We start from the raw sequence: 16,353 nt of genomic DNA on the forward strand, positions 1-16,353 counted from the left end.
GTTCTATTTATTAGTGGAAGGTTAGGATCAAAATCATCTTTTTTGGTGGTTTGTACCTTGAGGGAGGGAATGGGTCAAAGCCTGTATTACATAGTTACAGTAGCAGTAATGGGCCATGGTGGTCTCATTATCTGGAGCAGGTTCATATACAATTCATGCAGTAAAATGTACTAAAAGATTGAGATCTATAAATGGAACTCTCAACTCTTTCCTTTTTCTATTTCTATACCTTTTGACTAAGCATCATTTTCAATATGTATGTGATGTTAAATCCTGTGATTATAAGAGGTATACAATTGTTATGCTTGCTACTGTCTCCACAAGTTACAGAGGTTAAGTGATTTGTGATTCTTGTATTGTTAAAAATAATAACATGGTGATATAAGGCGAACTACCTGTTTTTTCAGTAAAGAAGACCCAGATGAAATAAAGACATTGATCTATTTTCTCGAAATTAGATGGTTGGCAATTCTATCTGGGAACACCTAAGTTTTGACTGATGGGCAGGTGAACTAGTTGACCCAGCGGGTCGAGGTTGATGAAGATGAATCATTTATTATTTTATTTTCACTATAATGAGCAAAGCTAACCATGCGAATTCACGCCTTCACGGTCATTTGGTGACTGCCATCGAAGTCTAGATTTGTTGATTCTTGGGTATTTACTAGAATTGTTCTTACAATTAACATTAGATTTGTTGATTCTTGGGTATTTACTAGGTCAACCTAACGGTCCAATGGGATAAGCTGGACGGTGGCTAGTAGCTTAGAGAAACCAGGTTTTTTATGAACCAAATAGAGGACCATATGGTCCATGACTGCCGTGGTTGCTCTACAAACGGTATTTGCTTGTTAAAGGCTATTACTAATTGGGCAAAAGTAAATTAGTCAAATTGTATTGAAAGTTAAAGCTGAACCAGGGTTCAGGGCTGAGCAGTTTTTGGGTTTCTTTTGAATATTAACTGGTGGTTTAACCAGTCATTACCATCTAACCGGTTTTAACACAATCCGAAATCTTGTCTATCCAGTCTGGTTTGGGACTTTGGATTACGAAAGTTGAATGCGGCGCGAACATTTGGTAGGATTCTCTCTGGGTTCTAGAGTTGAAGGTTGTTAGACTTTGACATGAATATTTGTTAAAGAGGAGGTTAATAGATATAGAGAAAATGCCTTGGGCTATTTGATCATTTTATGACAGGTTTTATAGATATTCTGCAGGATAACAAAGTTTGGTTAAAAAAAAACCTCAATGCTCAATATTAAATGTAATCCTGCTCTATCTCCTCAGTTACCTTTATTACTTGAAAGTTGAAACGCTAAAGACTGAACCAAGATCTAGTTTACCAAACTATGCAGTATTATAAAGCAATCTTTTTTATTCCAATAGGAAATGGATGGTTATTTTGCAGTATGAATTCATCTAAGATGAGCAATTTACAGTTGCTCACAAATTTTCAAAAAAATACATTAAACCTGCAGGTTAAACAAGGATGGAACACAAAAAAAAAAAGGAGCTGGGAGAAGATAATGCATGCAATAATTGATTGGAAAGGATTAGAAAAAACAGAAAGCTCACATGAAGTTCTTCCAAGAACCCTTGACATCAGAGTGGATCTTTCAAGTCATTACTTAGAAGAATGAACCATTATTTATTTGAGAAAAAACCCTACTCCTTTATTGTTTACATGATTAGTAAAACATGAGACTACAAGTGAAAATGGATTTATCAAGACTTTGTCATCAAGCTTGCCTCAGCCTCTTTCTTGCTTTTCTCCTCTTCAAACTTGTCAATAGCCACCTGCAACTCATTTGTACCCCCTACAGCCCTCATGGTGTAGAAATACACCCCAAATACAAAGCCTGTTAAACCTCCAGCCACTATCAAGTTCTTTGTCTTTGGTCCAAGGCTGTTAAATCTCGAAAGTCCAGACATTGCAAAAGTACTGAGATACAGTTAATTGTGTACTCTTGAACCTGCTAGGGAAGGAAAAAAGGGCTTACAGGAATCAATTTTTTTACTGAAAGTTGCAACCAGATAGGAAACCAAGACAGCCATTTCTCAGAACATGGGAAAACCCACCAGTTTATGAGTCCCAGAAAGATCTGATCTTATATGACTTTTTATTCTTTATTATTATTATTTATTTACTTCTATAAACTGTTAACAAAGTTTCCCAGCTATCTACAGACATGAAAATTGTCATTTATTATAATAATTTCAAGCAACCTATGATTCTAGCTACCATATTAAGCAAATCCGGTGCATGGAATCATCCAATTAACAAAAGAATATATCGAATGGTCTCCTATAAAAATGAGGTTATATAATGATTGCATTATGGTTATAATATTGAATACTATGATACTTATCAATATGATGTAATATAAAGGCCATATATGAGAGTGATGTTATATTATCATGTACAACAGCCATTAGGTGGCTAACTAAACAAGAGTAAAAGCAAAGACAAAGCACCAGTTTTACTTTTTTTTGTTGAAAAATAAAACATCAGCATTCTTGCCGATAATGGACCTGTTGCTCCCCAAACTAAGCTAGGCCTACCCACCTCCTGTTTTGCAGGTGAACCAGCCAAGTCATTAACTGATCTAGGAATCCAAATGAGTGAGCATTAATTCCGATGGGATACTAGAGCCTAAGCTTCTCTATAATGTGGCCTAATGAGCAGTTCTTACCCAAATTTCCATTTCCTTCTTGATTGGTAAACTTTAGCTAAAATTCACCCTGAACAAGTGTCTGGACCATTGCACCAGCAAAGCCATTAGCTGATCTAGGAATCCAAATGAGTGAACACTAGTTCAGATGGAATACTAGAGCCTAACCTCTCTAATGTGGCCTAATGAGCAGTTCGTCTCCCAAACAAGATTTACCCAAATTTCCTTTTCTTACTTGATTGGTAAATTTTGACTAAAATTTGCCCTGAACATGTGTCTGGACCATTGCAAAACGGAATTTTCACAGTTTCACCCATTGACTTCATGTTCACTTGTCCAAAATATGCACTCTAAAACAATCTGGGGGTATTGGGCCTTAAAGAATCAAGGAGGCCAACATTGCTCTTCTAAGCAAGTGGCACTAGAGGTTCTCTAGTTAGTCTCATAGCTGATGGAGACAGATGATTGAAGCAAAGTACAGTACAGCAAATGGGGGGTGGGATAACAATCAGTCTGCCCTCACCACCAGTAGAGCAATCTGAAAAGGCATCCAAAGGTTCAGCTACATCAAGGGTATCTCTCCTAAATTGAGCAACGGAACCTGATTGAGATTTTGCCTAGATGACTGGTGCAGAGAAAGAACTCTTGTAGATTTATACCTTGGCCTTTTTAACTTAGCCACAAACAAGGAGGCTGCGGTTGTTGATATGTTCATTTCTCTTGTTCCCAATAGAACTTGGACTCCCAAGTTTAGAAGAAATTTCTTTGACTGGGAGATTGAGATGCTTGCAGAGATGTTCAGTCAGTTCCAGCACATTCATCTTAAATATGGCTCTGAAAATAGCAGAGTTTGGAGATGGGACAGAAAAGCAGGTGGTGAGAGTTGAAAAGAAATTAAAAACAGTAATAGATTGTGTCTGGCAATTAAAAGGAGTTTTTGTACACTTAATGAATGATACTTGTGTCCCTAAAATCTATGGTCCAAGTTGACAACAAGATTGATGGTTGAACCTAGTTTAGGATAGATTTCAGCACAGAAAAGAAAGAAAAACAAAGGTGCACAATAGAGACAACACAGAGAAAAGGAAGAGAAGGAGGAGCAGAAAAAGAATAGTAATGGCTTACTGCTGCCCTACTCATTGCTATTTATGAGCAAAAATAAAAAGGTGTACAATGACAGAAATACCCTACCGCCTATAATAGGGAACAAAAGCAATGCATAACAACAAGTAACAAAGCTATAACATAAATAAAAACAATAAAGCATATTGTGGGGCCCACCATTAACTTTGATCTACTGTATTTCTACACTCCTCTTCAAGTTGGGAGTAGATATTAATCATTCCCAACTTGTGTAAGTCCATATCCAACTTGGTTTTAGTAACTGCTTTGGTGAGAATATCAACAAGCTGCATATCAGAAGCAACATGGGGAAGGCACACTTTTTTTTTGAAGATAAATAAAAAAGAAAATTTATTGCTAAACGGAAAAAACAGTACATCATAACTAGGTGACAAGATGTCACCCCCTCCAGATTACAGTAATGTAAGGCCACAAAAAACAAAAAAGGACGCCATTTCAGAAACAAGACAGATCTCAACATTTCTATTAAGAATTCAGAGAAGTCCAAAAGTCAGCTCCAAAGTCTTTTTTTCTGCAGTCCTTGAAAGAAGCAAGAGCACCCAACCAATAACTGTCGAACTAATAACAGCTACCAGCTCTTCCATACTTCTCTCTTTCTCCTCAAAGATCCTTCTATTTCTTTCCTTCCATATTTCCCAGCAAACAGAAAAAGGAATACGTGTCCAAAGGATCTTGACTTTTAACTCCACCTTGAATTCTTGGCTGACAGATGGAAATTTCAGCCGGATCCTGACCACCTTGAATAACCTGAAGAAATAGGACCAAACTGGGTATGTAAAGCTGCAATGAAGCAAAATGTGAGACACATCTTCCTCACCATCACAACACTGCACGCATCTACTTGAAAACTGCAGACCTCTAAGTTTCAAGTTACCCTGTGTAAGAATGCAACCTCTCACAATCAACCAAGCAAATGCTTCAGCCCTTGGTGGTACAAGCTTCCCCCAAGCACCCCTAACTGGATCAGCCTCCACCTGATTTATGATCAGTGCTGAGTGCAATGACTTGACAGTCGACTTCCCATCCTTACACTCTTTCCATAATCTGACATCTGTAACTGAGGGGTTGATCTCCAAGGCCTGAAGTTTTGCCAGCAACTCCAAGCACTCCTCCAACTCCCAATCAAAAAGGGGTCTTCTAAGATTTGGCCTCCAAACCACAGCACCATTTACTACTTAGTAGTAGTCTGAAATTGGAACTCCTTTCTTACTCAGACTATATAACCTTGGGCATAATTCAGCAAATTTCCCCACCCCTGACCACTCATCTTCCCAAAATCCTATGCTCAACCCACTACCCACTTTCCATGTATAGAAAGGGATCAACAAGGAGTTAAAACTCATGATACCTTTTCATACACAAACACCATACGCATGTCTCACCTCCTTTGAATCCCACCCAAAGTTCATCACCCCATACTTACAAGCCACCACTCTCCTCCAAAGGGCCTCCCTTTCTCTTCCAAACCTCCAAACCCACTTCCCCAATAAAGCTTTGTTGAAGAATCCAACCCTTTTCACCCTTAAACACCCATCTTTTTTGGATCTGCACACCAGCTCCCACTTAACCAAGTCTGGATAGGGAAGGCACACTTCTTGAGAGGCAACTCTCTCTCTAATAAAATGTCAGTCCACTTCTATATGTTTTGTTCTATCATGCTGTATTGGGTTATGTGCAATATTAATAGCAGCCTAGTTACCACAATACAGCATCAATATAAGAGATAAGTAGGCCATCAACTGTCTAACCACGATTTATAGAGATAAGCAGGCACAATTTTGGCCTTTTTTTGAAGCACATTGCAAGTGTTACCTTCTCTTTTTTTCTTCCATCCAAAAGTTTATAGAGGACCTACTGAAGCACCTAATAAAGTGAAAATAAATGGTTTTCATTCTTCAGTGCCTATGGAGAGTGAAGTTAACACAATTTTGGGTGCAAAGGTGAGGCTGGGTACAAAATATGTCTAATCTGTATAGATGCCTAGGAAATCAATTTTGAGGGATAAAAATTCTAGGAGAGAGACAAAGGGAGGCAAAAAGAAGGATCAGAGATCTTTCTCAAACAGTCACAGGGGACTGAAGGAAGACCAGAAGAACATACCTGAACATTGGACTTTTAAGGATTATGGCAGTTGCAAGGTGATCTGTCCTGACCTAGCAATTCATACAATATAAAAATAAACTACCCACAGATTGATCATAAAAAAATAGACTACCCACAGAGTGATCTCATTTTGTTTCATTTTCATTACTCCCAATTTTATTTTATACTAATTCATTATCCTATTGATGATACCACAAGCCCAGATTTGTTGGTTACTATTCTTGTGTGTTCACTGGTTGTTCTATTGTTTGCTTTTCATAAACGATACTTTTACAGTTCTTCATAGGAAAAGAGCCTTACACTTTTTTGCTTTTTTGAACAAATAAGACCAAAGGACTTTTGATTTTGATATGAATGTCAATTCAAAACTCTTGTAAAGGTGAAAAAAGAGCATGCTCATCAACAAAATAAATTCTAAGAGCCCATTCATTTGATATTAGGCAACATTTTTTTTGGTAATAGAATTGACATAGAAGTTGGTAAGTGGATGTGAAGAGATCTAGATTTGAGATAGATGACACTTAATAAAAGAGGGGGAATCCCACATCAGCTGGAAGAGAGAACTACAAGTAATTGGGGGGGGGGGGGGTTATATGGGGCCAATTTCCACTCGAGTGTCTTTTAGACTTTGATTGCCAACTGCTTTGATATGTGATTTAAAACTTTTGTGTTCCCAAATTTGGAAACATGGGTTTCAAAGTGCTCTGAAATTCATAAACTGGAGGTTTACACTGTAAGCATCACACAAGGATAATGGTTCTAGTGACTGAGATTTAGGACATAGAGCATCTCTTCTGCTGGTGGTTTGATAGTAATCCCAGGTTTGGATGTTTAGGTTCCCAAATTTGGGAACATGGTTTCATTGTGTATCCTCTCTGAAATTCATAAACTAGCAGTTTAGAGTGTAAGCATCACACAAGGGCAAAGGTTCTGGTCACTGAGGTTAGGACATATAGCAACTCTTCTTCTGGCGGTTTGATGGTAATCCCAGGTTTGGTTGGTTATATTGTTATTTCAGTTTGGAATATTACTGATTAAAAACTTGATTACTAATTTTTCCCCAATTTTAATTTCAGCAAACTCCATATAGTTTGATTAAAAACTTGATTACTAATAGAATTTATTATTTCATACATTCTCCTCAAGCATTGATGGAGCACATTTATTTGTTTAAAAGTCTTGAAGACAATTTTTTTCCAATAGAACTTAACAAAGGCTTGTCCACACACCAAACTATATGGGGTTGGCTTCTTAGAAACATAGGTTTGATCTGAAAAATGATTTGATTGTTTATTATCTTATGGTTGCAATTCTTTGATAATCTCTTAACCCTACACTGCAATTTTTTAATAGTTTGTTGATGAAGATACACTGATTTGGGAAAACCAAAATTTAAAAAAAAAAAAAAAAAGAGGTAAGGTAATTTGGGAAAACCATAATTGAGGTAAAATTGAATGTGAGCATCGGTGGGTGAAAATTCTATTTTGCAATAGCCTAGACACTCTTGTTTAGGGTGACTTCTAGGTAAATTTTACCAATCAAAATGGAAAAGGAAATTTGGGTAAATCTTGGTTGGGAGATGAACTGCTTGTTAAACAATGTTAGAGAAGATTAGGCTCTAGCATCCCATCTGAATTGTTGCTCACTCACTTGGATTCCCAGTTAAGTTAATGGCTTGGCTGATTCACCTCCAAGATAGGTGTGGGCCGAACTAGCTTACTTTGGGGAGCAACAGGTCCAATGGATCAGCAAGAACACTGATGTCTCCTTTTTCAAAACAAAAAAACAAAGGAAAGAAAGAAAGAAAGGGAACTTTGATGTTTTTTAGGCAAAAAGAACTTCATATTAAGGAACTTTGATGTTTATAGGCAAAAAAAAAAAAAAAGGAAAGAAAGAAAGAAAGAGAACTGTAGTTCCCACCATTCCTTGCATACTTTATATGTTACTATGAGTTAGCATATTTTCAGTTCTATTTATAGCATATATTACAAGCAGCTGGACCTCCTTGTATGGAAGACAGCAAAACTTCTGTTCCCCTAGATTGGTTCAAGTTTGGGTTCAATCCCATCCCTAAATCAACACTTTGTTCCTTACCAGTTACCTGTTGATTATCCTTCAATGGCATATTCCAGCTATGTCTCTAAAGATCAGTAGCTACCTCCTTACAAACAACCTGCCTGGGAAGTTGATTTGGTAAGGACCCTTCTCGGTCTGGAATGCAGTTTTCAGCCCCAGCGACCTTACTGCGCAAATCGTCTAATTCACCCAACATTCTTTCAGACAGATTCAGCGGCACTTGATGATTATTCTTGCTTCTCATGGTTTTGTCTTATGCGTTCTTGGGTGAGGTCCCTGCTTTGACTCATGACTTCCATCAAATGATTCTTATCCAATTTGCGAAACCCTTGGCCTCATATTTTCTTGAGTATGGGGTTATTACCAAAGCACCTGTCCCCATACACCTCAACATAATGAAGTAGTTAAGAGAAAGAACAGACATATCCTAGAAGTTGGAAGGAGTATTATGCTGAATTCTAATATTCCCATATGCTTCTGGGGGGACGCTATCAACACAGCCGTTTTATTTGGGTGAAGGTGTAGGTTAGTGTTTTGATTTTTTTCCCTCCATGGAGCTACACAATGGGGGTATATAGAGGGTAGACTTTACAACAAGCAGGAGACCTTACCAACTGGCCAGTTGGCACCTTGTAGAGTTTTGTCAAGTTACCTCTACATATATAAAGGGTATACTTACAATTCCAATCATAATCAGATAGATTTTTAAATTGACAAAACAAGCAGATAGCATTTTCAGTCTCAAAGGCCAAGGCAGTTTTACAAGCAGGGCTGAAACTAATGTTTTAAAACATGGGGGTATGACGCAAGGCGTTCTGCTACCTAGAGGTGTGATGCATAGTTCAGAAAGTAAGAACATAAGCCTCCCAAACACAAGGAGGTGTAAGCCTCCTTAAGAGGAAGGGGGTGAGAAGGAAGGAGGATCTCATTTTTCTTTTCTTTCTTTTTCTCTTTTTTTCTTTTTCTTTCCCTTCCCTTTCTTTTCTTTTCCTTTCCTTTCCTTTTTTATTTTTTCTTTCTTTTCCTGTCTTTTTATATGAGGTGTGTGTAAGGCGCATCACAAAAATAGCACATGAGGTGTACACCTCTAGCATATGCCTTAGGACATTTTGGGGGTGCCTTAACTGAAGGTGCGCCTCTAGACATACACTTCTCACGCCTTTTACAACACTGGCTGAAAAACAAAACCTAGGCCAAAACCTGGAATTTCCATGCAGGGTTGAAAATGATCACCTTTACTAGAAAAAGATTTCCTGCAACCATTTCGCAAAACAATCCAAAGACCTCCCAGTGAAATGTGAATAGTGTTTTAGACAAACCATCAATTGGTATAATGTTTTATTTTTTTCTTCCAAACACTGGCACGTTCAATTTCCCCTTACTTGGAATCCATAAACCAAATTCCAATTTAAACTAATAGCTATTAAGTTTTTTTTTTTTTTTTGAAGACAAGTTTTTAGAATGTATTATAAAAGAAACACAAGTAAAAGAACATAGACTGGGTCTAGTTGGTATTGGGTACCTATAAGCAAGATGCCAACCAGCTGGTTGGTAAGGTCTCCTACTAGTCGTAGTGGAGACTTGGAATCGAATCTTGCTTGCACCTAGGTTGGGGGGGTTATGGATTGGGGGATGAGCTACCCCCCGTTGTGTAGCTCTTCAAAGATATCAAAAAACAAAAAAAAAAAAGAAAAAGAAATTGAACCCTATAAGGTTGGAGCGGGTTCGGAACTACATTTTATGAAGTCAGGTGGCGCTCGGGTGGAAGTAAGGGTTGGAATAGGGTGAAGACAAAAATGTACCAAACCAGATACATTGGCATCCCTGTGTATCATTGTGGAGACTCAAAAGCAATTATATGGGTATGGGGCCATAATTTTCCATCTATCAATTATTTGATCATGGAGAGGTACTTGTCAAACGGCCAGTCCTGAATCTAATTCTTTAAAAGTTAAATAGGTGGCAAGATGTGAGGTTCCCAAAGAGCTAGATCCATCATTTCACACATTTCTTTGTTGCAAACAAGACCTGTTGATAGGCCTGGCTTTACCCCTTATTAATAGAAAATATCCAAGCCTGATCCATTGACCGGCCTGACTATGGAGCTTATTCTTGAGCCGAAGCTAGGTTCTAATATAAAGCCCAAAGCCCAATGTACGTTATGCAATATCTTAGTTTTATCTTCTAATTTCATATTTTCTAACTTGTTCCTATCCAATCACACATTTTGCACATCAAAAATATTGCTACCCAATATATAATCATACACTAAGTTCAAACAAAAAAAAATCACACATAAATAAAACACAAAAGATGGGAAATGGGAAGAGAAAAAATTGGAAAATGTTAGGGCTGGACCAAGGTTTTAAAAGGCTAAAGACAAAGGCGAGGTAGTTGGGTGCCAAAGAGGCGAGGCATGAGCCTCAAGGCAGTTTGAGACGTAAGCCTAAAATGAAAAAAATAAAAAATTATGGACATAGTTCATAATTAATAAAAAACACAAAAAGAAAGAAATAATTGTAATTTTATATAATTACGTTTGACTTATTTAATGTATAATGGTCCAATAACTGTTAATTATGTGTTCAAATTTTTTCAATATTACTCTTATGAAATCTAAGCACTAAAAAAACAATGTTATAATCAAAATAACTAGTAACATCAACTACCTAGAATTTGATACCACAATACAAATTCTAAACTATAGAAGAAAAGGTGAAAAAAGGAAGATAGGAGCAAGAACACACCCGACACTATCCAATAGCCAATTTACAAAATATGAATCCTTGAAGTTCAAATTTGCAAATTCCTATAATAAATAGACTTCCTACCAATAGAACTAGGCAAAACATTTAAATTTTAAATTAGTAGACACACTTTCATTCAAAGCACCAACTAGCAAGCAAGGCATATCAAACACGTTCATCCAGTTATGAAAATTTCCAGAATTTGTTCCTATTAGTATAAGCAAGTTTTCCAATTCCCAAATGAATAAAAAAAATTACCAATATTTCAATTAAAGTTCTAGTTTCAAGGATTCAAACCTAATTAAAGATCAAAACCTGGTTCGGATTTTGAAATCAAAATTTAAATTACCGTTTTCTAAATTCTAAATTCCTTATGTTCGTTCAAATTACATCCATTTCTTTTGGAGCAAGTCCCTAATCACTAAAAGCATGATTTCGAACTCCATTCGTTTTCTTCTTCATGTGACAATAAAAAGAAGGCATTCAGAATAACCATAGCCACAGTTTTAATTCTTAAACGTAACACTAACTAACCAATTAACCGTAGCACATTAACCATAGAAAATTATGATTTAAGAAATAAGAATAAGAAGAACTTACCTTGGTCGTTGATCACTTGATTAGTCGACTGTAGTCTGTTACAAACTTCAAATTCAAACCAAATGAAAAGAAAATTAGAAAAACAAAAAGTTATATTGAATATTGAAGACGGGACGATGGAAAACTCAAAACAAAACTCTGTTTTCAGTTTTTATTTCAAAATGTAAACTCAAATCTTGGAGTAACCTATGCGGTACACAAGCAAGAACCGCAGGAAAATTACAAAAATAAAAAATTAGAAGAAGAAGAAGAAGAAGAAAGAAAGAACGAAAAGAAGAAAGGAAAACTCAACTTGATCTCCGTTTCAATGGAGGTTGAACCGTTGAGGAGAGCACTGGAGTGGTTCTTTTGCAGTTTTCACTTGTCAGTTCGAACCAGGAAGAAGAACAGAGGGAACCCCAATGTTCGATTCCCACCCTAAGTTCCTGATGCTTTTTTTATCATTTTACATCTTTACCCCGTTAGAAATTGGAATTTACACCCGAATTATTCAAGGCTACCGCCCCAAACATTTTACGCCTCGCCTCCAGAAGTTGAGCCACCGAGGCAGGCAATTTTTGGCCACCTGTGTATGTCTACTTGTGCTGGGCTTTTAAAAAGCCAAAGCCTAGCCCGAAAAATAATTGGGCTTAATACTTATAGCCCGAGCTCAAGCCCGCGAGCCAAAAAAAACAGGCTTAAGCCCAAACTTACATGCAAGCAAGCTACCAAGCTACTTTTTCATGGATCCGAACAATTGCACAAGCCTTTGGTTGGAAAAAAGCATTTTCTCCAAACAAACAACAACAACATCAATTATTCTAATATCTTAAGCAGGTTCTCAATTGAGAGAGCAATAAGATTAGTATCAATGGCATCTGGACAATTGGTTTGAAGGAAAAGGTAGGGAAAGGAAGCGAGGAAATTAATACAAGGTTTGTAAATGTTTTCCTACCTTTCCCTTCCTTTCCCTAGATTTTCCTTCAAACCAAACATAGCTTTAATGAAGCTAGGGCTATCAACATCCCGTCCGAGTATCCCAAATTGGGATGGTAGAACTTGTTTATGATTAATAATCAGATTAAAAATAGATTTAATTTCTTTGAATCCAATTAAAATTGAGTTCGATTAAAAATTAGGTAAATTGTTAAAACCTCCCCTGAAGTTTGATAATTGCAATCACTTCCCTTGAACTTTGTGACTAGACTCCCTTTTGTTAAAATCCTCTAAAAAGAGACATGAAAATGTCCAAAATACCCATATAGTTACTTTTCACTAAAATGTTTATTGTTCAAAATTTTCTCTTCATATGAATCATTAGCTTGAACCCTTCCAATATTTTTTTTTTTGAAATTGATTTGTTTTCTAAATTTGCCCTTTTGTCAATTGCTCAAAGCTCTACAAATTTAAATTCTCTCTTTTTTATTGTTGTTGTTTTTCTGTAAAAACCAGCCTCAATAGTAATTGCATAGGTATTTTGGGCATTTTCATACCACTTGTTAGCGAATTCTAACAAAGGGGGTCTAATTTGTCAAAAAGCTTAAGGAAAGTGACTACAATTGTCAAACTTCAAGGTAGGTTCCAGAAATGATCAGAAACTTAGGGAGGTTTTACCCTAAATATAGATATTATATAAATCATATAAAGTTTACAATTAATAAATATATATATATATATCATACATGTATAAGCTAAAAGGAACTAGTTTTCTTAAATCTTTTTTCAATTCTTTTGCCATTTTAAGCACAATAAGGCATATGTGGATGCAGCTAGGTCTAGTTGGAATCCGGTCCAATTGTAGCTCTAAGTGATGTGGCTAAGGATGTCAATGGGCTGAGTTCTACACGGATTTGCCTCAATCATAACTTGACCCTCCCATGCTTCCACTTGGACCTAATAACCCAACCCTATATATGGCTTCAAGCTCATACTGACCCAACCCTGACCTACAATATTCCAATTGTATCTTTTATAACACATTTTGAAAACCCAAAAACCATTAAGTTAAGTTAGAATTTGGTTTATAGGTTCTTCTCCATAGTGAAAATGGAAAACTAAAACAAACTTGAAAAGCAATCTTAGACTTTAAGTTTAGAGGTTAGAAGTTAGACCAAATTATAAGAATAGCTTTTATATGTGTAATATCATCTGGTAGGGTGGGCTTAACTAAACCGAAACCCAACTTGGATTGAAGAATCAAAACCTTAACCCAACCCTATACTGTCAAATCAAGTTGGATTTACCATTTAACCCAATCCATTGACATTCCTAAGTGTAGCTTTTGGTTATGTAGTGTTTACATATAATAGCAATCTTATGTATGTTGTAGCAAATAAATGTTTTGCTCTTTACCTATTTGATATTACTAAAAGGGATATTCCTAGTCGTGATTTTCTAACTAAAGATCTAGATCATTGAACTCATCAAGATCAATCACCAATCTTGAAAATCCAAGTGATGTGCAATTATCTTAAGAAATCTAGGCCATGAAAGTGGTATGACAAATGATCTACCAAAATTAACCCGAGGATTTGGGCCATCAAAATGGTCTCTTAAGATCTAAGTTATCCAAAAAAGCATCCAATGAACACAAAAATCTAGGTTCTCAATATGGTCTCTTAAGAGCAAAGAACTAATTTTGTCCATCCAAGCAATGCATCAAGAATTTAACTTTTCTCATTAACTCAAATAAAGCACCAAATTTTCTAACAAATCTTTGCGTCAAGCAAAAATAAAGTGGTATAACAAATAACACCTAAAATTTCTTATTCTAACCATCCAAATGATGTACCAACATTTATTCTTAGCTAACCCATTCAAATAATTTATCCATTCAATCCAAAGATCTAGCGTCATTAAATGGTCTCTTAAAATCAGCGAACTAATCCTTTATCCCCAAAAAAAATCAGTGAGAGAGAGATCTACATATATATAGGGGTATATGTATTCTATATACCGGTGGTTAACTGAACCAACCGGTATACATGTTTTTGTATATATATATATTTTTTATATATTTATGTATATTATATATATTTTATATATTATAAATTAATAAATATGTATTATATATAAATATATATATATAATATTATTTATTATTTAAAATATAATATTTTATATATTTTTATATATTTTTTGAAATAAATATTATAAAGTCAAAAAAAACAAAAAACGACGAACCTCACCGGTTAACTGACTGGTTTCGATTTGGTTCTAGTTATTGGTTTTTCAATAACCGGTACTACTAGTTTGATCCAAAAAGGTCGGTTATTCGATTCATGAGCACCCCTATATATATATATATATATATATATATAGAGAGAGAGAGAGAGAGAGAGAGAGAGAGAGAGAGAGAAAGGTATGCTTAGTATATACTAATTTGATAGGAACTGAGTTTTATTTGCATGAGAAATTGTAATAAAATTTAGATTTCTCAACAACCCTTTAAGCTATGTTTGGTTTGAATGAAAAGGTAGGGAAAGGTATGAAAACTTATACAAAGTTTGTAAAAATTTCCTTGCCTTCTCCTTCCTTTCCCTACTTTTTCATTCAAACCAAACATAGCTTTAATGGGTTAGGATTGGATAAGGTTATATTTAAGGGATGGTCCTCCTCTTGAGCGTGGAGGCTGCTACACTACTTTCCCACTGAGGGTAATTTTGGGCTCATTCGGTAGCTCTTATCTCTTAATGCTTAAAATGTGACTTTGAGTTCGGTTCTCATTTTACCTTCAGTATAACTGTAGGTCACATCATGCATAGTAGCAAATTTATTGACAAATTTACATATAGTTCCTTATTCAAATGTTCTTTGGTTATTAAGAGGTTTGCATACTTTACTTGTTTGGATCAAATTAAATATGAAAAAGAAAAAATATGATCTATTTATCAACGAACTAAATTCAAATTTCTTGATATTATCTAAAAGTATATATCATGGTGCGCAATCTGGCTACTCCTAGCTGGAAGGTGGTCCGAATTCCAATTGGGCAATGAGCTGGACCGATCTGCAAAACAGTGGATCAGAGAACCAGGGGTAGCTAACCCGGCAAGGTTGCTCTGATGCTTAAGTCAGTACTTATGCTACGAATGCGAGCTGAATGCTTGAGAGCTTGAGTACTAGTGAGTAGAATAATCGCGCGTACCTTTGCCTTGAGGTTTCATGTCTTTATATACTAGAGTAGTCGTGGGCCTTACGCAAGATCTCCGAGATCTCCGGGCTATGCAGATAAGGTTTGTTCCATTTTTGAAGGAGAGCAGTATGTTGATAAGGTTTATTGTTTACCTCCGATTCAGGCGGAGCCAGGACGAGTTCTCATCTTGATCTCGAGAAATTCGAGATCTGTTGGAGAGGCCTTTGGAGTCGGTTATGTGACATTTCGGCTCATTAATTTCGAGCTGGTACTTTGATTCTTTATTCCCAAACTGTATTAGGTGTTGAGGTGTCTCTTTGCCAAGGTGGTTTTTTAGGATGAGGTGGCTGGACACCCAAGCTCCGAATGTTGCAAAATGGGTTCGTTTGGCTGAGTTGTCACCCCTCGAGCAGATCATGTCTACGTGTCCCCTTCTTACTAGGTCGTGCCAAATCACCCCTCGTTAATTGCCCCCCACTCCTCGTGCCAGGGGTCCTAACCCGATGCAAGGAGTTCATGAAGAGTCCAAATGGATTTGGCATGAGGTCTAGTCAATTTGGAGGGAAAACCGTTGGTCGGGCATGTTTAACCATCTGGCTAAACCACGAAATGACCCAGGTTGTGTCTCGGGTACACGCTAACATCACACTATTTATAGATTCAGCGGACGCCAAAGGGCGCGCTCAACCGATTTCATCCTCAGGTAGCATGCAGCCAGTTTTCATGGGAGCCGTTGGATTGTACAGGTCTTAGCCATCGATTGTTGGATGTGGTGGACTAAAAATTGGGGGCCGAAGGGCCCATTACCTTCACCATAAATAATGTAATTGAGCTCTCCTGAGATCGCGTCGGAGTCCTTCAGCTCGCCACTCTTCCCTTTGTGTTTGAGGTCATTGTC

At 36.6% G+C, this 16,353-nt stretch overlaps 1 protein-coding gene across 4 annotated transcripts; it reads right to left on the reverse strand.

The window, feature by feature from the left end:
- Window positions 1–1,514: 1,514 nt before the first annotated feature.
- On the reverse strand, window positions 1,515–11,773 carry LOC148873392 (cytochrome oxidase assembly protein). 4 transcript variants are annotated; one of them, XM_088960755.1, is made up of 3 exons: window positions 11,634–11,773; window positions 11,342–11,386; window positions 1,515–1,973 (listed from the first exon to the last, which is right to left on the reverse strand). In XM_088960755.1, the coding sequence occupies exon 3, from the start codon at window positions 1,930–1,932 to the stop codon at window positions 1,726–1,728; it is 207 nt and encodes a 68-aa protein (XP_088816881.1). In that variant the 5' UTR covers window positions 1,933–1,973; window positions 11,342–11,386; window positions 11,634–11,773; the 3' UTR covers window positions 1,515–1,725. The 4 variants fall into 4 exon arrangements, with proteins under 4 accessions (XP_088816881.1, XP_088816883.1, XP_088816882.1 ...); XM_088960757.1 differs by having other exon boundaries at window positions 1,515–1,976; XM_088960756.1 differs by having other exon boundaries at window positions 11,342–11,376; window positions 11,634–11,771.
- Between the last annotated feature and the right edge of the window lie 4,580 nt (window positions 11,774–16,353).

The sequence above is a fragment of the Nelumbo lutea genome, chromosome 1, assembly GCF_056320005.1.
Source record: "Nelumbo lutea isolate HS-2025 chromosome 1, American lotus-T2T, whole genome shotgun sequence".
Taxonomy (NCBI): domain Eukaryota; kingdom Viridiplantae; phylum Streptophyta; class Magnoliopsida; order Proteales; family Nelumbonaceae; genus Nelumbo; species Nelumbo lutea.